Here is a 21266-nt window from a genome sequence, read left to right on the forward strand (position 1 = left end):
CCTGATGAAAGACCTCAGTAGGCGCGAATGGGATCAAAAAATTGTCACTATAGTGTAATGAATAATTGCGACCTGTGCTCAATTCTAGCTAGGCTTCACACTGAGCGCAGAGCCTCACGCAATTACCCCTGTAGGCCCATCTGTAAGAACACTGGACAGAAGCGTATCATTGGGCCCACTGATACAAGGGCACAGCAAGAGACAGAGGAAAGGCTGTTAGGGAGAGCAGCCATTGCAAAATCCAGGTTATAAGTCACAGCCTATAGAAAAGAGAAAAACTGCTGCAAAGATGTGACTTACAAACCAGATATAAAAGTATTCTTAAAAATAACTGCTGCCTGATTGTCTTTTTCTACATTAGATAGCGAGACAAAAAAGATGGAGCCTGACTGAAAATGAATTTCATTTTAGAATTTTTTTTTGCCAACTACAGATTTAGTGCCTGAATCCTTTTAGTCTCGGTTGTGGGTTTCACACACGCACATCAAAAGAAAATCATATGGGAAGCAGAGTCTTGAGTATGTAGACCTGGGACGTAGATTCACAGATTCATGTGTCTTGCATTCTCACCTATCAGTCGCAGTGAGAAAGTTGACAATAAGAACAGAGTGCAGGAGAATTCCGCTTTTCTGATTGAGAGATGATGATCTGTTCACATCAATTCAAAGAATATTCAGGAATTCAACACACAAAAAAATTCTTCTCAAAGCATCAGTGTGAAAATATATATTTCAAGTTTGTTGTTTCTGTTTTTTAGGTTTTTTTTAACCTCTGAAACCACTTTAAACTTCAGTTTGAAAGTCCCCTTCAGATGTATCCAGAGGGATTGTGGCAGATGTTTCCCAGTCTGGTGATTGCAATTCTAAATTTTCCTGGGTGTCTGAATTAAGTGTGTTGGGCGGTGCGGTCTTGAAGTTGTCCCACGATTCCTCCACAGGTGTAGTTTGCTCCTGTGGACAGAAGGTTTCTAACTCAGTCTCTCTATTGGTGCATTTTACAGTGGCTCCTATCAACACTGAGGTTTTGTCCAATTTTGCCTAATTTTCCCCTGAAGGTGCCACTCTCACTGAGATACGGTTCCACGGGCGCCGGCTGCCCTCCGGTACCTCGCCCGAGTGCCCAGTCTTCACATGCACGCCAGGCAGTGAGTGTTGCAAGCTATTCGACCACAGCAGGCACCATAGCAGAACCTGATCATTTCCTCGCACAACAGCTACCTGTGTGCACTTTCCAGCATTAATATTGATCAGGAGTAGCAAGTCTGGCTAATTCCTTCCCCCCTCCCTAGCCTAGGGGTACTGAGGTCAATTGCATAACTTCCTAATACTGTACCAGCTGAGAGCAGCTAATTCAGCACAGACTGGGGATGGAACCTTGGTCTTGAATGGCTTCCACACTCTAATGTGCCATTTTCCACTGGGCCATGTGGGCAGCTAGTTTGGTATTTTAATGACTAGTTTGGTATTTTAATGACTAGTTTGCTCACTCTAATTGCAGAGGGTGATTTAGTTGGCAAAACTGGAGAGAGTGTTGACAAATTCCAAAAAACAACCAATAACTTGGTCAGATTTGTCAGGAGATGGCAGCATTTACACTTGTTGCCAAATCAAGGAAAGCAACTGCTGAACTAATCAGCAAATTCTGTTTGTTGCAGACACTGGATATTGGGTGTTCTGACTTAATCTCTGTATTGGATTCTGGAAAATTCTGGATTTAGTTGCTAATTTGAAATTTGCCAAAATATGTTTTTGATAGGACTGTTGACAGGAAACTAGTCACCAAAACATCAGCTGCATCTGAAAGGTTTGGAGCACGTTTATCCGATTCTATCGACTGGACTGCGATTAGTAAATAGGGTGAAAGAGCAGTAATCTACATCTAAGGCACAATTATGATGGAGCTGAGCTGTGCCGCTAGCTCACACCTCTGTCTAGACTTAAGAGAGAGGCTGCCACAGGAACCCAGGCATGGTAGAGAGTGACAAAGACAAAAGGTTTCTGTGTGACCATCCGTCGGTTATTAGTGCAGTGAAATGCCACTTGAAAACTGTTGGCCGTTTCACTTATTAATATTTTGGAAAATGCATTTGATTTCTGACACTTTTTATGTGGGAGCTCAATGGTTACTCAGCATTGGCTGGGGCTGCAGTCAGAACCACTCCATCACTGTGATTCCCCAGCATGTCTAAGCAGTACAAGGTTAGAGCCATGGGTGTGGAACACTACCAACCTCAAACACCATCTACCACTGTACGAATTGGGCTTATTTTACTGACTCACAGGCCCACTTTCCACACCTAAAAAACTGCTGCCAGGCATTGGTAGTGGTAATAATTTTACAAACATTGAAGTTCAAGTGTTCTCAGGAATTATTTCAAAGAAAATGTGAAATTACAGTTTATTTTCCCATTTGAAGTACATACTGTGCCTTTAACAAACTGTACGTCCATCACTAGCTGACACATTCTTTTTGTAATCAATTCTACATCTTTTTCATATTAACTAGTTTTGGGCAAAACACTGCTCTTAATGATCATCCATTCCTTTCAGATCACTTTAAATTGAGATCAACTTTCTCTTTGTTAAAGTCAACTAAGGTCAGCAGGTTCTCCCTTTAACCCATTGTCCCTTTCCTTAATTCTCTACTTCCCTCTGCTTCTTAAGCCTTCTTCGTCCCGCTCCTACCTCACTCTCGCTCACTATTTACTCCTCACTATGTGTGAGCAGTCCCTATGACCTCCTGCGTGCTGTCCTTTGTACTTCTGTGTATACGCACAGAAATGGTTCTCAAACAGCCCAGTATCCCCCACATTGCAGCCAGAATGGGCGCCACATTCCACTTACAGTTGGCGTGCTCTTGTCAGCTCCTGCAGAGGAAATGCTCCATCGCTTCTCTCGCTGCATAAGGGAATAAAAGAAAAAATATTGATATCCATGAATCACACTGAAGTCCGAATGACACAAACCAACTGGAATTGTGCTGTGATGCCGACAGGATATTCAATTGCAGTGGTTATCACAACCAAGCCTGACTCTGTCCTCACCTGACGCCCACACACGTGCACTTTTGAGCAGGCATTGTGAAATTGCGATCAGGAAGGGAAAACCTGGAGAATTTTACCTCCGTAACTCTAATCAAAAAGACGAATGGGATGATGGCCTTTATCTCAAGGGGGCTGGAATACAGAGGGTGGAGGTTACGTTTCAGTTGTATAGAGCCTTGGTCAGACCCCATCTGGAGTACTGCGTTCAGTTTTGGGCACTGCACCTCAGGAAGAATATATTGGCCTTGGAAGGAGTGCAGCACAGATTCACCAGAATTATGCCAGGGCCTAGAGCGTTAAATTATGAGGACAGGTTGTATAAACTTGGCTTGTATTCCCTTGAGTATAAAAGATTGAGGGGTGATCTGATCGAGGTGTTTAAGATGATAAAAGGATTCGCCAGGGTAGATACAGAGAAACTACTTCCTCCGATAAGGGATTCTAGAACAAAGGGAACTAATCTTAAAATTAGAGCTGGGTCATTTAGGAGGGAAATCGGGAAGTACTTTTTCAACCAAAGGGTAATGGAAATGTGGAACTCTCTCCCCCAAAAGGCTGTGGATGCTGGGACAATTGGAGCTTTCAAGACTGAGATTAATAGATTTTTGTTAGGTAAGGGTATCAAGAAATACGGAGCTAAGGTGGGTAAATAGAGTTGATGTGCAGATCAGCCATGATCTAGTTTAATGGTGGAGCAAGCTTGAGCGGCTGAATGGCCTACTTCTGTTTCTGTGGACATTGAGGACAATGTTGGCACCATTACATCAGCCCCATGGAAATCACTGAATTCACCACAAATTTGGGATTGAACCAAGGACCTGTGTGGGCTGTAAGGCTGAGATGCTCATTGTTTTAACTAGCTGAGCCTTCAGGAAAACAGCGTGTGAGTTCTGACAGCATTGTGCAATTTTTTTCTCACAGAAGTAACAGCCGCTTAACAATTGGGAGGTGGCCAATTATGTCTTAAACCATTAGAGTAAAGCATCAGTTGCTTGTCAACATCACCTCAAACTCTTGATTAAGTTAAAGCCTCTGACGCGCTCCCTGTTACATTATCTTACATGATGTATATGGTGCGTGGATCTGCTGCTGTGTTTATATAATCATTTTAGCCTGTGTTGAACCAGTTTCTGCATTTTGAAGGTGAAGTCCTGAGACTCCCTAACATGTTACATCCCATGGGGCTACCTGTGTACGTTGCTAAGCAATAGAGTATGCAGGCAATGACATGGGGATGTGTGCTCTTTCTGTTGACGGTGTGGATTCGGATGCATATCTCAATGATTGGACAGGTTCGGCTCACATTGCCAACCAATGGTAAGATATGCTCTTGGGATTTATAATTAAAGCTCATGGTATCAGAACATTTTGTGGATACATTAGTATTATGGTGTAATCATTAAAATTGTCACTAACACTAACAGGTCATAAATGGGAGGATGTGGGATGCATGTGAAACAGCCAGAGCAGTTTAAATACTGTTCAAATAAAATGTTAGATGACTGAAAAGCTCGAGTACACCCAATGTGTAAGTAGAATACACTAGCAGCCCTGCTGTGAGTCAGGATGCACCATTTTATTATGAAGGGAGAATTATATAAACATACGAAGTGAAGTCCAATGTATTATTTTGGTGTTAAAGTGTAGATGTGTGGTTAAACCAGTTGTAAGATTAAACCAGCTGTTGTCCAATACGTTAGCCACATGTGGACAATTGAAGTCAATGGAAATAAAAATGACGAGAGATGCAAAACGAGCTGCTGACTCACTATCACTTGTTTTACACTATCGCACCAAGTCAAATTCTATCCCAGTAAGTCAAATGATATCAAAAGCAAAATATTGCAGATGCTGGAAATCTGAAATAAAAACAGAAAATGCTGGAAATACTCAGCAGGTCAGGCAGCATCTGTGGAGAGAGAAACAGAGTTAACGTTTCAGATTGATGACCTTTCGTCAGAACTGGGCTGGAAATTGCGCTGAGCGGCAAATGGACGTCGCCCGCCCCTCACAAGTAACTAACTCAGCCACAAACTTTTCGCGGGCTTCTGGGCACCAACTTGCTTTAATTGAGAGCTGGAAGAAGAGCAGCGACCGTTCCCGGGCTTCTCCGAGCTGTGAGAGCAGAGAAAGGATCTCTGTGTCTCCTCCACCAATCAGCTTGAAGCAAACCACGCTATGAGAACCAGGAAGTGAAGCTCATTCACAAACCGTGCAGACAGGAAGTGTCGGCTAAGATTAGTAAATATACTATAAAATCAGAGAGAGAAAGTGAAATAAAGATTAAAAGACTGAGATAAAAGAGACAGAAAAAGTAAAAAAATAAACATTTTACATTTAAATTTTTTTTAATATGTCCAAAAATTATTAAAATCGGGAATAACGAGACTTCACATTTGTAAAAGTTAATTTTCAGTGCCAGAGAGGTTGTTTGGCAGTCATTAATACTTACCACGCTGTTAAAAGTTAATTTAGACCTGATATAACTCAGTATACCTTTTTTCTGGCGAGATTAGTTCATAGTATCATAATAGGTACAGCACAGGAAGAGGCCATTTGGCCCATCGTGCCTATGCCGGCTCTTTTAAAGAGCTATCCATTTAGTCCCACTCGCCTGCTCTTTTCCCATAGCCCTGTAAATTTTTTCCTTTCAAGTATTTATCCAATTCCCTTTTGAAAGTTACTATTGAATCTGCTTCCACCACTCTTTCAGGCAGTGCATTCCAGATCAGATCAACTCGTTGCGTAAAAAATGTTTCCTCATGTCACCTTTGGCTCTTTTGCCGCTCACCCTAAATGTGTGTTAGTTTCCAGCTGGGCAGGAGAACAAGTTTGCGCTGGTCCATTGATTCCTGCCTGCGATATCTCTTTAATGTGGAGCTGTCAGGTCAGCAGAGAATCAGGAAGAGCACATTCCCGATTTCCACGTTTGACTGCGCATGTGCGGTCGTCGGAACTTGCTCCTCTATTTGCCATGAAATAACGGTGAGTGCTGTTATTTTACGAGCAATTTCCAGTCCATTATTCTTCTGCTAAAGTGAATTTGTGTACCTTTAAAGCCATGAAGTTTAATTGCTGTTTAAGAAATACTGCATGAGTTCACTTGTTATTTAGGCTGGTGATCAGAACTCTGGCTTTGTCATTTTTTTGGTATGATTGAAGAGGCTGCAGCTTTTCTAACCCTGGTACTTCCTGTTCCAAGAGACCAACTTCATTTGTAATACTTTTTTTATAAGTGTAACTCAAAAATTTGACTGTGACTCCTGAAGTATGATGGGCAGGGAATGGTGATGGGCAGGGAATGGTGATGGGGCAGGGAATGGAGATGGGCAGGGAATGGAGATGGGGCAGGGAATGGTGATGGGGCAGGGAATGGAGATGGGCAGGGAATGGAGATGGGGCAGGGAATGGAGATGGGCAGGGAATGGTGATGGGCAGGGAGTGGTGATGGGCAGGGAATGGAGATGGGCAGGGAATGGTGATGGGCAGGGAATGGTGATGGGCGGGGAATGGTGATGGGGATGGGCAGGGAATGGAGATGGGGCAGGGAATGGTGATGGGCAGGGAGTGGAGATGGGCAGGGAATGGAGATGGGGCAGGGAATGGTGATGGGCAGGGAATGGTGATGGGCAGGGAATGGAGATGGGAAGGGAATGGAGATGGGCAGGGAATGGAGATGGCCAGGGAATGGAAATGGGGATGGGCAGGGAATGGAGATGGGGATGGGCAGGGAATAGAGATGGGGCAGGGAATGGAGATGGGGCAGGGAATGGAGATGGGGCAGGGAATGGAGATGGGGCAGGGAATGGTGATGGGCAGGGAATGGTGATGGGCAGGGAATGGAGATGGGCAGGAAATGGAGATGGGGCAGGGAATGGAGATGGGGCAGGGAATGGTGATGGGAAGGGAATGGAGATGGCCAGGGAATGGAAATGGGGATGGGCAGGGAATGGAGATGGGCAGGGAATGGAGATGGGGATGGGCAGGGAATGGAGATGGGGATGGGCAGGGAATGGAGATGGGGCAGGGAATGGTGATGGGCAGGGAGTGGAGATGGGCAGGGAATGGAGATGGGGCAGGGAATGGAGATGGGGCAGGGAATGGTGATGGGCAGGGAATGGAGATGGGGATGGGCAGGGAATGGAGATGGGCAGGGAATGGAGATGGGCAGGGAATGGAGATGGGGATGGGCAGGGAATGGAGATGGGCAGGGAATGGAGATGGGGCAGGGAATGGTGATGGGCAGGGAATGGTGATGGGCAGGGAATGGAGATGGGCAGGGAATGGAGATGGGCAGGGAATGGTGATGGGCAGGGAATGGAGATGGGGCAGGGAATGGAGATGGGGCAGGAAATGGTGATGGGGCAGGAAATGGAGATGGTGCAGGAAATGGTGATGGGCAGTGAATGGTGATGGGCAGGAAATGAAGATGGGGCAGGGAAGTGATGAGCAGGGAATGGCAGTGGGCAGGAAATGGTGATGAGCAGGAATTGACGATGAGCAGGGAAGCAATGGGCAGGGAATGGCGATGGGCAGGGAATATACTAAACAAATAATTAATTTATATTATGGATAGATAGATAGATGTTGGGACCAACAGTTTACTGAAAATAAACCACTTATATTGTAGACAACCGATCTCACAATGCCATTTTTTTTACAAACCACTGGTTTCATGTATCCATCCTCTCTATATGTTCTGTAGAATAGCTAATTACATGCAGTATATATATATATTCTATACAATAGATTTCAAGGAAATTATATAAAGTGTAGATATTTTATGAAATATGTTACAAAGCTCAGAGGGAGCATGGGTCAGAGAATTGAGGTTACAGTGTTGTGGCCTATAATCGACTTGTACTCGTTGGAGTGCGTTTTCTCCGCTGGAAGTGTGGGGTCACTGAATTAGGCCTGACATACAATGGACATTACGCAGAGTATTTGCACCTCGCCGGATTTGATTCACAGTTTTGGACGAAGTATGTTTTTGTTAAAAGTACTTGTTCAGAAAGCCCATCCAGTGCCCATCAATGGAGAGGCAGAATACAGGGTCACAGCTACTGTTTGAATATGGTGAGCTCCTGATCTCAGGTGAAGAGCCATGCCAAGGAGCAGTACAGCATCTTCCCTACAGGGATTGAGGGAGGAAAAACCAGAGTGTACACTGGCCTTGGGGCGTTTCATGCATCACCTGCTGTGATCTGGTTCAAACCAGGGCCCTGCCTGACGTCTGGGAGTAGACTGCCTCATAGTTAGACAATGGTGTGTAAATGTGACAGACTTTTAGGGGGATGGACGAAAGGAGAAAATAACTCACAGAGCAGTAACACTGTTTACAGTCCTTCTGAGGAGTTTGTATTTAGCTTTAAAGGTCCTTTCAGTTTAAAATAATAAATGTACTTCTGTATGATTATGCTAGCTGACTACCAGATTCTGGCATTTTGGGATTTCTCACTATTTTTCAACACACGAATTGGTGATTTATATTGAAATGTTACTATATCAAGTTAAATTAACTCACAAGGGGCTAAATCCACTGAACAGAAGTGCTGAGAAATGTTTTACGAGGCAGACGAACCAGCTTGTGGAATGGTGTTTCTCGCATGTCAATTCAACCACTTTTAGACAATGAATGGGGTTTAGAGCTTTCCGTGGACCATCGTGGAGGGGGATTCTCCTCTTTGGGGCGTAGTTCCGGCTAGATGCGACCTCCGTCCACCTCTCCGTATCCACCCCAGCCCTGAATGAATTGGGGCTCATTACGTGTGCACGGCAGGCTCTTGACGGGATTCTTGCCATTAAGAGGGAACTCGTCAGTGCAGAGGTAGAGAATCGGGACGCTGCCGCAGCACCAGATCGGCGAAGGACCTTGAAGTGCTTCAAAGATCTGAAATGAAGACCCACTGGAGGCCTCAGTGGAGACTGAGGCCCATCACCAGGCAAATGTCTGGGGCTAACTACCTGAACCAAATTTCTCTCTGCACTACACTTAACATTTATTTTTAAACACTAGTAAATCTATGCTCACAGGGACAAGACCAAGTGTAGTTTTCAGGTGAAGTGAGGTTATAGGGCGGGTGATCATTAGACTAGACATGCAGATGTAATTTAGTTCCAATCTTAAAGTCATACATATACCCTTATTTTTATATGATACCCTGATTTCATATTATTATTTATGATTAAATAGCGAAATCTACAACAATTGAGAAGCGGAGAGCTAAAATTGGTTGGAGCGTAGGATTTTCTCTGCAGTATAAATTAAGGAGCTGGGAAATGCAAAACTGAGCCCCACGGCGCTACCACCAGTGGGAGGGTGTAATTACAGCATGACAAGTTTACAGGTCCCGTTATAAATGTGGACGTGGAAATTCAAAATGGAAAAGTTGATATGAAGTGTGAGCAAACACAAGACTTTTAATACATTACAAATTTTCATCCCTGCATTAAAAGAGCGCAAAGATTAATTTGTATGAGCACTTCAAGCATTTGTTCAAGAACAGCACCTATTGTGATGTCTACCCTATAAATAGTTAGACACCTATTCAGTATTGATGGAGTGTTGTCATGATTAGGAGTCTGGATAGAAACCACAATGATCACAGTTCATAGCAGGTCCCTGACATCATTTATTAGAACAGTGTCAATTGAAAATTGAAATAAAGAACTAGGACAGTTTGAATTCTGAGGCATCATAACCTTCCTCAAATAAACAGTTATTCTTCACCTTAAATCCTGAGGGTTCGGGACCTCGGAATCGGTCCAAGGTGTGGAATTTCTGGTTTAGTTCATGATAGAGTTCTGAGTGACGCTTCCTTGTGTGCATGACTTTCTGCGAATCAGAATGTTAAAAAGGAATTAAAACGATGACTGAAAATCAATGAAACCACTGTCGGAATTGTGCGCTTATCTTTGAGTGCAGTTACACTACAATGTAAAAGTGACAGTTTGGGGTTACTTTTAACCAAACTCGCCAGGCGCCAAACCCACGGGATCGGGTGGATCGGCAGCTTTACACCTCACCCAATATTACCCTCCACTGACTTTAATGGAGAGTAAAATCGGGTGGGGTGTAAAACCAGCATTGCACCTGATCCATCAGTTTCCCGACAGGCGGGTTGGGTTAAAATTGCCCCCTATAACTCTGGAGTCAGATCTGACTGTGTAGGGCTCAGTGAGACACCCTCTCAGCAAAGCCATCTCTCATTACTTGTGTTTGACACTACATAGGTGAGGATTTCCTCTGTGTGTTATGCGTAATGAAATTGTAAATGTGTTCTTAATTAACAACTACTATTTTATTACAAATAGTGCACAGAGGAAATCTTCCGCATGGAGTAGAACTCCAGCGCAATGTCAAACGATTTAGAACAATGCTTCACTGATCCACTGGCCCTCCAGGGAAGTGTATGACCTGAAGCTGAGTGTTTTTCCAATGTTTTGAGAGTGCAGGCACTCCACTCACAGCTGAAAACATGAAAAATTTATTATCTGGGAGCGAAGCCCGGCGTATGCATGTAAGCACGTCTTGGCAGAGTTCTCTCAAGGCTCAGAGTACGATTCACATCCAGGGGCAGCACAGGGTATAGCACAGTGCTACCAGCTGCAAACTGTATGCTGCAGCACAAGGTAGCCATGCCCTAAGACAGCATACTGACAGTAATTCACTCCTGTACAAAACTGGAATTTTGAAAGAACCATACACCAGAATGAAAGCAAATCTGAACTGTTATATTCTGCCCTTAATATTCTTTTCCCTGATTACTGTTAAAACAAAGTGCAAGGTCTCATTTTACACAATCAAGATGCTTTGCCTTGGCTTAGCCTCCAGCTCAAATAGAGGCAGATAATGCTTACTAGCCGACTCAGATTCGAGGACACCTATCTCTCTAACCTATCCCTTTCTCCCCAACAAGTCACTTTTTCCCAGATGTTCTCAACTCTCCAACACAAGGGGAGGGAAAAACAGAAAACAGCAAAACAGGAAGTGTCTGGTGAATATTTCCTCCCCTGTTTTCCCCTGCTGTCCCTGTCCCTTGTTCGTATGGGCATACCTTGATTCAAAAAAAGGTAATGGTGCACAAAAATGTGATTGAGAATGGAAGAGATAGAAGGGGAGAGAGAAAAGAAGAGAGGAGGGAAGAAAGAAAAGGGGAAGCGAGAAGGGGATGGAGATAAGAGAGAGGGGGAGGGAAGAGAGAAAGGCAGTGGGGAAGAGAGATAGGGATAGGGAGAGGGGGGGTGAGTGGAGGGGAGAGAGAAGGGGAAACAGAAAGAAATAAGGGGAATAAGAGGAGGGGAAGAGAGAGAGAGAAATCAGAGAGTCATATTCTTTAAATTCATGTCCAGAACCTGTTGCTATTTTCCTCTCCCTCCTGTATGGCACCAAGTGTCCCAGGAATGTAACCATTCTTTTTTTCCAGTTCTTTTTGCTGCAGTGGCTGGCAGGCTTGTCCACAGATTGGTGATTCAAAGTATATCAAATTGTTCTTGGCCTGAAGAACATGTTCAATGGAGCCTTCTCCAGATTTTTTACCATTCTCAAAGAGCACTATTTTATTCAGTGTACTTTCTGCAAAATGGGCTGGGTTATAATTGGCAGTCAACCAAGGTGCCAATCAGAAATATCTGCAATAATAGCATTCAGCCACTTGTTAGCTGCTAAAAGAGCTCAAACTTGCAAATGTTGGCTAATTCTCCTATTACAGCATATGCTTCTAGTGATTTTTGCTCTTGTAAGTGTAGGAAACCCAATGCCTCCAGAAGGCCCTACATTATCTCATGCCTTTAATACCAACCATTCTCCTTCTCACTTGTAAAAGATTACTGCCTGTGATCAAATAATTATTTGTGTAATTTCTACCTGCTATCGTCTCTTAACACCAGGTATGATACACATGCACCATCTCATGCAACTGTGAGAATGAAATCATATAATGTGCCTCAACAGCAGGTATGTATTAGGAGTGTCAAATTATACACAGGAAATGCAATTAACTGTTGCCTGTTATATCAGGGATGTCTTATCACCTCAAGTACATAACAATGTTGCCTTTAAACGTACTATTTTCCACAGTGAATAATGAAAAAGTGACAAAAGATGCAAGCATTGCTTATTTGCAGTAACGGCAGCCAGTTCCTGTGCTCAGCTCAGAAAGAATCGTGTTGACACACTGCAACCTGTAAATACCCAAGGGAGATAACTGAATATATGAAGAACTGGGTGACTGAACCCATGTCCTGGTATGGGGGTAGTGGACAGGGGGAGGTGAGACATGAACCAGGTCTTTAAAATGATGAGAGGTATAAATAATGTACACTGCTTGACTTGCACTGTATGTATAGAACTGGAAAACTTGGCCTCAGAGGGATGCTGATGTGTGGGTCTCACACACCCAGTGCCAACTCTAACACATTGTAAACAATTTTACAACACCAAGTTATAGTCCAACGATTTTATTTTTAATCCCACAAGCTTTCGGGGGCTTTTCGAAAAGCCCCCGAAAGCTTGTGGGATTAAAAATAAAATCGTTGGACTATAACTTGGTGTTGTAAAATTGTTTACAATTGTTAACCCCAGTCCATCACCGGCATCGAAAAGCCCCCGAAAGCTTGTGGGATTAAAAATAAAATCGTTGGACTATAACTTGGTGTTGTAAAATTGTTTACAATTGTTAACCCCAGTCCATCACCGGCATCGAAAAGCCCCCGAAAGCTTGTGGGATTAAAAATAAAATCGTTGGACTATAACTTGGTGTTGTAAAATTGTTTACAATTGTTAACCCCAGTCCATCACCGGCATCTCCACATCATCAACTCTAACACAGATTTGCCAGGACTGGCTGCGAGGAAGACCATTTCTTTGGAGGTTCCACCAGGCAGTCTCAGTGAATCTGGCACGCTTTTGCTGCTGAGTGTATAACATATTGGTAACAGGTAGCAAAAGCACTCCTCTAAAGCCAATTGGCAGCAACTTACGTTTTGCTCACCCCAATACTGTTATTAACACAGTGATCTATTTCACCAGCAGTGTAGCTGTGTGCTGTGTATTGTTTGTACACTGTTGGATATCAAATCACAGATACTTTGAGAGAGTTAAAAGCTGTCATTTAGTTTCAGAGGCTCGACAGACGTTCATAAGTGATTTGAGCTCTACTCTTATGCTTCATCATCTGAAGCCCTGACAGCTGTGAGTCTCTGATCACACTTGATACTGAATTCGAGTTCTGTATTCTGCACAGTCTCAGAACAACTCCTCAGGATGTTTTTGCCAAGAATGGTAACATTATTATTTTACTAACTGTGGTTAATTTATGATAATTCGTACCTCAAAATCAAGATCGGAGTACCTCAATCTTTTCCTCTGTGAAAGTAACAAACAAATGAAATTAGTTAACACAAAAGTTTTTGGAAAGGTATTTACTGAATTTATTAATTACATTCCCTCCTCCCATTGAGTTATTTAATTCTCCTCAGGTTTCCTTGCACAAGGCACCAATCCCTTAGCAGCAGACAGGCGACGCTGACCACTGGGATGTGGGTAAGTGCAAGTGCCTTGACTCTGTTCAATGCCCGCTCCTGATGGCACAGGTGAGACTAGAAGCTCACTGTGCAGGCAATTGTCCCCCGACATGTTCGAGCAATAATGTGCATCACCAGATTTTGAATATGTTTAAAGGGAACTCAATGTTGCTTCTACATTTTGCCATCCTCCTCTTTGCCACTCAGCTTCATCATGGATGGGCCTCCCAGACTGGATTTGTTTGCAACAGGGTTCTGAGCCCCAGTCTTCTGAAGAACATGCCTCACCTCACCACAATGAGGTCACCGGTCCGCCATAAAATAACATTACATCGGTGCCCACATGATAAAACCATGTGATATTCTGAGCTGCGTAACTTAATGTACAGCGGAATGTGTCTCAGAACATGGGGCAGAGGATGCTGTGATGAATCTATTGAACTTTACCAACATTAACCGCCTTCATTAACTCACCTGTCTTGAAATCAAAGCTTGCATTAACCCTTTGGCTCAAAAGCTGCTGTAGCCCTCAAACAATTATAAAGAAACACAACCCCATGAGATGAGTATGTATAGAATAATGGGTAGAAGGGAAGTGAGTTACAGGCTCGAGCTGAGAGCACATCACGGAGTGAGCCAGTAACGGAGTAAACAGGGAACAGGGTGAAAGTGAGGACTCCTAACAATGGGAATTTGGTGAGAGTGGGAATTAGATGCAGAGGAGGAAGTGCTAAGGAGGCCAGCTGATAATATATGCAAGTAATATGAACTTTAAAATGGGAGCACAGGAAGGGACAGTGATGTGTCATTCCTGAAAGATGTGGGAGTTTCCAGCACCAGGAGCTGACTCGAGCAAACACATCTGTGGGAAAAGTCACCAGCTTGCACTACTCGAGGTCAAAATCTCAGAACTTGAGAAGGAGATACAGACAATCTGATACATCAGAGAGAGACCACTTTCTGCAGTGAGAGTTTGAGAGGTAGGTCACATTGATGAGAGTTAGGGAGCAAGCAGTGGAGGAGGAAAGATGGGTGATTATCCAAGGGGCAGGGAAAGGCAGGAAGGAAAGGTTAGAACAGCAGCGAGTAGAACAACTGCTTTCAAACAGATTTAAAGTTTTAGATTCCTGTGGGGAAAGTGAGGACTCCAGGCAGAGCCATCAAATATATATCAATGGCACAACAAACAAGAGATGGCCCAGGCAGTGTTGGGAGATTAGCAACACAACTGGAAATGCAGTAATGATAGAGGATTCAATAGTTAGAGAGGCTGACACGATATTTTGCAGTCCAGACCAACAGTCCCAGATGGGACTTCCCAAGAGGTAGGGTAAAAGGCATATTGCATAGACTGGAACAGATTTTGCAGATCACCATGGTCCATGTGGGATTCACTTTATTGCGCATTAGCACCAGTTCTGGGTGAAATGGAAGTTATTTTTCAAGGATGGGCTACGTCTGAACAGGCAGGACACGAACATACTGGCAAAACAGTTAATTAGAGAAATGATAAGGTATTTAAACTAGGAAGGGGGTGGGGGGGTGCTGGGAAAATAAAGCCAACCAGGATCCGCTAAAATTCAATGTACTGCAATGTGAAAAGTGTGAGAAATAAACTGGGGGAACTAGAAGCAATTATTTTACACGAAGATCAAACTTAATGACATTAACAGAAACCTGGCTGCAAACTGGCCAAGAATGGAAATATTGGGATCTAATATACTCAGGAGGGATAGAAAAGACAAGAACGGTAGAGTAGCAATATTGGTAAAAGAGGGAACACAGGCTTGATGCAGACAAGGAAGGGGTGCAGACAGTCAATATGGTTGGAGCTCAAAGATAAAAAGAGCTTGTAATATAAGTAGGGGTGTATTACAAATCCCCAAATTGTGGGAAGGAAATGGAAGAGGAAATCTGCAGTCAGATTAGAGAGATGAGCAAGAAGAACAAAATTATCGTTCTGGCAGATTTTAATTATCCGCTTATCGATTGGGACAGAAAAGGAGTAAATGGAGAAATGGGAATGGCCTCCTTTCTCAAGCAGTATGTTAGTAAGCTTACAAGGGGGGAAACATTGCTAGGTCTGGTTATGAGTAATGAAATAGATCAGGTAGATGAGCTGAGCAGGAATGAGCATCTTGGGAATAGTGACCACAATATGATAAGTTTAAGATCCAACTGAAAAGGGAAAAAGTCCGTAAAACAAAAAGCCTAACAAATTTACTAAGAGTTTTTTGAGGACGTCACTAGGTTTGTGGATAAGAGAAATACGGTAGACATTGTCTACTTGGACTTTCAGAAAGCCTTTGATAAGGTAACTCACACTAGGTTACTTCACAAGATAGAAGCTTGTGGTATTAGTAGAAATTTGAAATGCTGGATTAGGAATTGGCTCCAATCCCGCAGCCAGAAAGTTGCAGTTAATGGATGTGGTTCAGCTTGGCAACATGTAGTGGTGTCTCCCAGGGATCGGTCCTGGGCCCGCTACTCTTCATGGTCTTCATTAATGACCTGGACAGTGGTGTTGGGAGTATGGTCAGTAAGTTTGGAGATGACACCAAAATCTGTGCAAGACTTAAGATGGTAGAGGAGTGCAATCAAATCCAAAAGGATTTAAATGTGCTAGGGGAGTGGGCCACATGTTGGCAAATGGTGTTTAATTTAAATAAATGTAGTATCGTGCATGTTGGCAGGACCAATACAGAGCACACGTATCATTTGCAGAGAACAATACTGAAAGAGGATGAGAGAGAATAAGATCTTGGTGTTATTGTGCACAGGTCACTAAAGGTTGATGACCAATGTAGAGAAACTGAAGCTAAAGCGAACAGGGTATGGGTTGTATTAATAGAAATCGAAGGACACCATTTTGACACAATACAGGTCGCTGGTCAGACCACATCTAGAGTACTGGGCCCAGTTTTCGTCCCCTCACATGGTGAGTAATATAGTGGCCTTGGAAAAGGTCCAGAGGAGAGCTACAAGAATGATTCCCAACTTAAAGAACCTCAGCTACTCAGATAGGCTCGAGGACCTTGGTCTATTTACTTTAGAGCAGGGTAGACTTAGAGGTAACCTGATAGAGGTATATAAAATAATTAAAGGGCTGGATAACATCCCTAATGATAGATTATTCCAGTTTAACAGGTTGGGGAGGACCAGGGGGCACGAATTTAAACTACGGAAGAGTAGGAATAGACTGAGTGTTAGGTGGTTCTTCTTTTCCCAGAGAATTGTGAGCCTCTGGAATACATTGCCAGCTGGTGTGGTGGGTGCTGACTCTCTGCCTTTATAGGGAGCTGGACCAGTTCCTGACTAGGGCAGAGATCACATCATATAGAAGGTAATTGTCTATATAGATGACACTTGATCCACATGATTTCCGAAACTGGTTTCGATTGCCTGAGGCGGTCGGAGAGGAATTTTCCAGAGAAATTTTTCCCTGGGTTTTTTGCCTCTCCCAGGAGATTACATGGCTGCGGGGGTGGGTGGGAGATGGGGGGTGGGGGGCGAGAGGTGGGAAGAAGTGTTTAGCTATGATGGTCCGGCCATCATGGTATGGGGCAGGCTTTATGGACCAGCTGGTCTTTTCCTGCACGTCAATTTCGTATGTTCGTACAAAAACTAGTACACAAGATTGGATTTGGGCAGATTTTAGAAAGGTGAGGAGTGAGCTAGGTAAGGTGAGGTGGAAGGAGAAATTGTCACAGGACTCTACAGCAACAGTGAGATGTTCTTAAAAAAAGATATTGCAAATATATAGAATAAGCATGATCCATTAAAAAGGAAACTACTAGTAATTTTAGGATGGTGTTGATAAATAAAGAGGTTAGAAACAGGTTAAAATTGAAGAGAGCCAATAAGGATTATCAATGGAATTTCCTTGGGGATTCTCCCGATTGGCTGCCTTAACTTTGGCAGAAGATCGGTGGAAACCGATATATGCCTAAACGGGATTTCTGCCAATCTTCCACTGAAGCTACAGTGGCCAACTGGGAGAATCCCTGAAGAATCGCCAGCATTTAAAAATAATAATAATGCAAAAATTAAAAGAGAATGTGAGAAAATAAGAAAAGAGGGGATTAGGAAAGCTAAAAGGGAGCCTGAGGAAAACATTTCAAAAAACATCAAAAGGAACAATGAAATATTTTGCAAGCACATCAGTAAAAAGAGAATTGTTAAAAGTGAGGTGGGACCCCTGAGAGGAGAGGACTGTCAATGTGTAGATGTTGACCACAAAATGGCAGAGGTAATAAATAATTACTTCACATAGGGTCTTTATTAAAATGAAGGCTATCAGAGAGGAGGTGAATCTGAAGTAGTAGAGAGTGAGATGGGCAATATTATGATAGATTACAGGAAAATTTTAGATAAGTTACTTGCATGGAATTTACAGCACAGGAACAGGCCATTCAGCCCAACAGGGCTATGCTGGTGTTTATGCTCCACACGAGCCTCCTTCTACCTTGCTTCATCTCACCCTATGAATATATCCTTCTATTCCTTTCTCCCTCATGTACTTATCTAGCTTCCCTTAAATGCATCTATGCTATTTGCTTCAACTACTCCATGCAATAGCGAGTTCCACATTCTCACCACTCTCTGAGCAAAGAAGTTTGTCCTGAATTCCTTATTGGATTTATTAGTGCCCCCCCCCCCACCCCCCGGCTCCTCCTGACACCACAAAAATAAATGAAAACTGGGTTCCTCTTCGGCTGGACCACCAGCTGGTATGGGTGTGTGCGCAGCACTTGCTCCGACCAGTATTTCAGAGTGGTTGGACGTGGGTGATGGAGTCCCACAGGGTTCAGTTCTATGGTCATCACTGTTCACTGTGTACAGCAATGAAAGGAGAGAGAGTGAAACCGGGGAATTATAGACCAGTTAGCCTAACATCTGTTGTGGGGAAAATGCTGGCATCTATAATTAAGGATAGGGTGACTGAACACCTCGAGAATTTTCAGTTAATCAGAGAGAGCCAGCATGGATTTGTGAAAGGTAGGTCGTGCCTGACAAACCTGATTGAATTTTTTGAAGAGGTGACTAAAGTAGTGGACAGGGGAATGTCAATGGATGTTATTTATATGGACTTCCAGAAGGCATTTGATAAATTCCCACATAAGAGACTGTTAGCTAAGATAGAAGCCCATGGAATCGAGGGAAAAGTACGGACTTGGTTAGGAAGTTGGCTGAGCGAAAGGCGACAAGAGAGTAGGGATAATGGGTAGGTACTCACATTGGCAGGATGTGACTAGTGGAGTCCCGCAGGGATCTGTCTTGGGGCCTCAATTATTCACAATATTTATTAACGACTTAGACGAAGGCATAGAAAGTCTCATATCTAAGTTTGCCGATGACACAAAGATTGGTGGCATTGTAAGCAGTGTAGATGAAAACATAAAATTACAAAGCGATATTGATAGATTAGGTGAATGGGCAAAACTGTGGCAAATGGAATTCAATTCAGACAAATGTGAGGTCATCCACTTTGGATCAAAAAAGGATAGAACAGGGTACTTTCTAAATGGTAAAAAGTTAAAAACAGTGGATGTCCAAAGGGACTTTGGGGTTCAGGTACATAGATCATTGAAGTGTCATGAACAGGTGCAGAAAATAATCAATAAGGCTAATGGAATGTTGGCCTTTATATCTCGAGGACTGGAGTACAAGGGGGCAGAAGTTATGCTGCAGCTATACAAAACCCTGGTTAGACCGCACCTGGAGTACTGTGAGCAGTTCTGGGCACCGCACCTTCGGAAGGACATATTGGCCTTGGAGGGAGTGCAGTGTAGGTTTACTAGAATGATACCCAGACTTCAAGGGTTAAGTTACGAGGAGAGATTACACAAATTGGGGTTGTATTCTCTGGAGTTTCGAAGGTTAAGGGGTGATCTGATCGAAGTTTATAAGATATTAAGGGGAACAGATAGGGTGGATAGAGAGAAACTATTTCCGCTGGTTGGGGATTTTAGGAGTAGGGGGCACAGTCTAAAAATTAGAGCCAGACCTTTCAGGAGCGAGATTGGAAAACATTTCTACACACAAAGGGTGGTAGAAGTTTGGAATTCTCTTCCGCAAATGGCAATTGATACTAGCTCAATTGCTAAATTTAAATCTGAGATAGATAGCTTTTTGGCAACCAAAGGTACTAAGGGATATGGGCCAAAGGCAGGTATATGGAGTTAGATCACAGATCAGCCATGATCCTATCAAATGGCGGAGCAGGCACGAGGGGCTGAATGGCCTACTCCTGTTCCTATGTTCCTATTTGGATTTAGGCCTGGAGGGAGTGGTGTTGAAATTTGCAGATGAAACCAAAATAGGAGGCGCAGTTTATTCTTTAGAAGACCAAAGGACCCTAACCCTAATGCAAAGGGATATTGGTAAGATTGACTAAAAAGTGGCAAATGGAAATCAATGTCAGTGTGAGCTGATGCATTTTGGAAAAATAGTAACAGCAATGATTATACTCTGAATGAACCACTTACCCTAGACTTGATGCTGTGGAAGAAGAGAGGCATTTGGTGATATAGATCCACAGGACATTAAAAGCAGCATCCCAAGTTGATGCGGTGTAATAGAATTATAGGGCTTATCATGGGGTATAGAATATAAAAGCCAAGAGGTAATGATAAACCTATATAAAACCTTACTAAGACCTTAGCTAGAGTGGGCAGTATTGAGCTCCACTCAAGAGGAGGAACATGGAGGCTTTCGAGAGGGTACAATACAGATTCACCAGGATGCTGCCTGATATAAGGAAATACAAATACAAATAAAGATTTGAAAAACTGGGACATTTTTCTTTAGAATAACATAGATTAAGGGGCACTATGATAGAAGTGTTTGAAATTATGAAAGGATGGGATAGTTCGATAGAAGCAGACTGCTTCCACTAGTTGAGGGGTGAAGAATGAGAAGCCACAGATACAAGATTAAATGTAAAAGATTTAGAATAGAGAGCAAGAGAAACTTTTTTACACAGAGATCTATAAAGTTGAGAAAGACATTGGGGGTAATTTTAACCCCAAAGGAGTGGGTTGGGGGCAGGTGGGAGGTAAAAATAACAGTTTTTTGATGTGAGACCGTAACCTGGCTCCAACGCGCCCACTTCCCGGTTTAACACAGGTGTGTTTGGATGAGCGCATCCGAAACCTGGAAATCCCGTCCCCACGGCGGGCGGATTGTTAAAGGGGTAATGTACTTCATTGAAATAGTTGAGGTATTTAATTTTTTGTGGATTCTAAAGCTGAAACGAATTTAAGCTCACCTGCACAGGTTTCCCATGTCTTCTGATACATGCTCTGCACAGAAGCTGAAGTACGGCCTCTGTGACTTACATAGTTGCTGATTATTTTCTGAGCATTTCAAGTCTCAGCATGGTGCCAATTGATATTTAAGGCCAGGTAAAAACAGCTTAAATGTGTCGTTAATGCAGCTTTGTCAGATGTACGTTGTATTGAAATTTCACAGATGCAACACTTTTTTTAGTACAGAATAAAATGTAAGTGTTAGAGTAAGTGTTCTTTCATTCTGCAAGCTCAGCAAATTTATTTGACATATCAACTTGAGCAATCTTAAACAAAAACTAAACCATGAGAGTTATGATATATATATATATAATAAAACTGTTGTGTATATCTAACTCTCCTGTATTTATTCCACAATACACTGGATGTTACCTAAGTACAACACTCCT

The 21266-nt window shown here is 43.0% G+C and overlaps 1 protein-coding gene across 1 annotated transcript in view; it reads right to left on the minus strand.

Moving 5' to 3' along the window:
• Positions 1–680: 680 nt before the first annotated feature.
• The window catches only part of LOC137342497 (adhesion G protein-coupled receptor B2-like), a 697882-nt gene continuing 677296 nt past the window's right edge, over positions 681–21266 (minus strand). The window contains exons 29-32 of the mRNA XM_068006399.1: positions 13374–13409; positions 9774–9878; positions 2844–2897; positions 681–950 (exon numbers count right to left, since the gene is read on the minus strand). Coding sequence (XP_067862500.1) covers positions 783–950; positions 2844–2897; positions 9774–9878; positions 13374–13409 — 363 coding nt within the window. The 3' untranslated portion in view covers positions 681–782. The remainder of the gene's footprint in view (positions 951–2843; positions 2898–9773; positions 9879–13373; positions 13410–21266) is intronic.

The sequence above is a fragment of the Heptranchias perlo genome, chromosome 26 (genome assembly GCF_035084215.1).
Source record: "Heptranchias perlo isolate sHepPer1 chromosome 26, sHepPer1.hap1, whole genome shotgun sequence".
NCBI classification, from domain to species: domain Eukaryota; kingdom Metazoa; phylum Chordata; class Chondrichthyes; order Hexanchiformes; family Hexanchidae; genus Heptranchias; species Heptranchias perlo.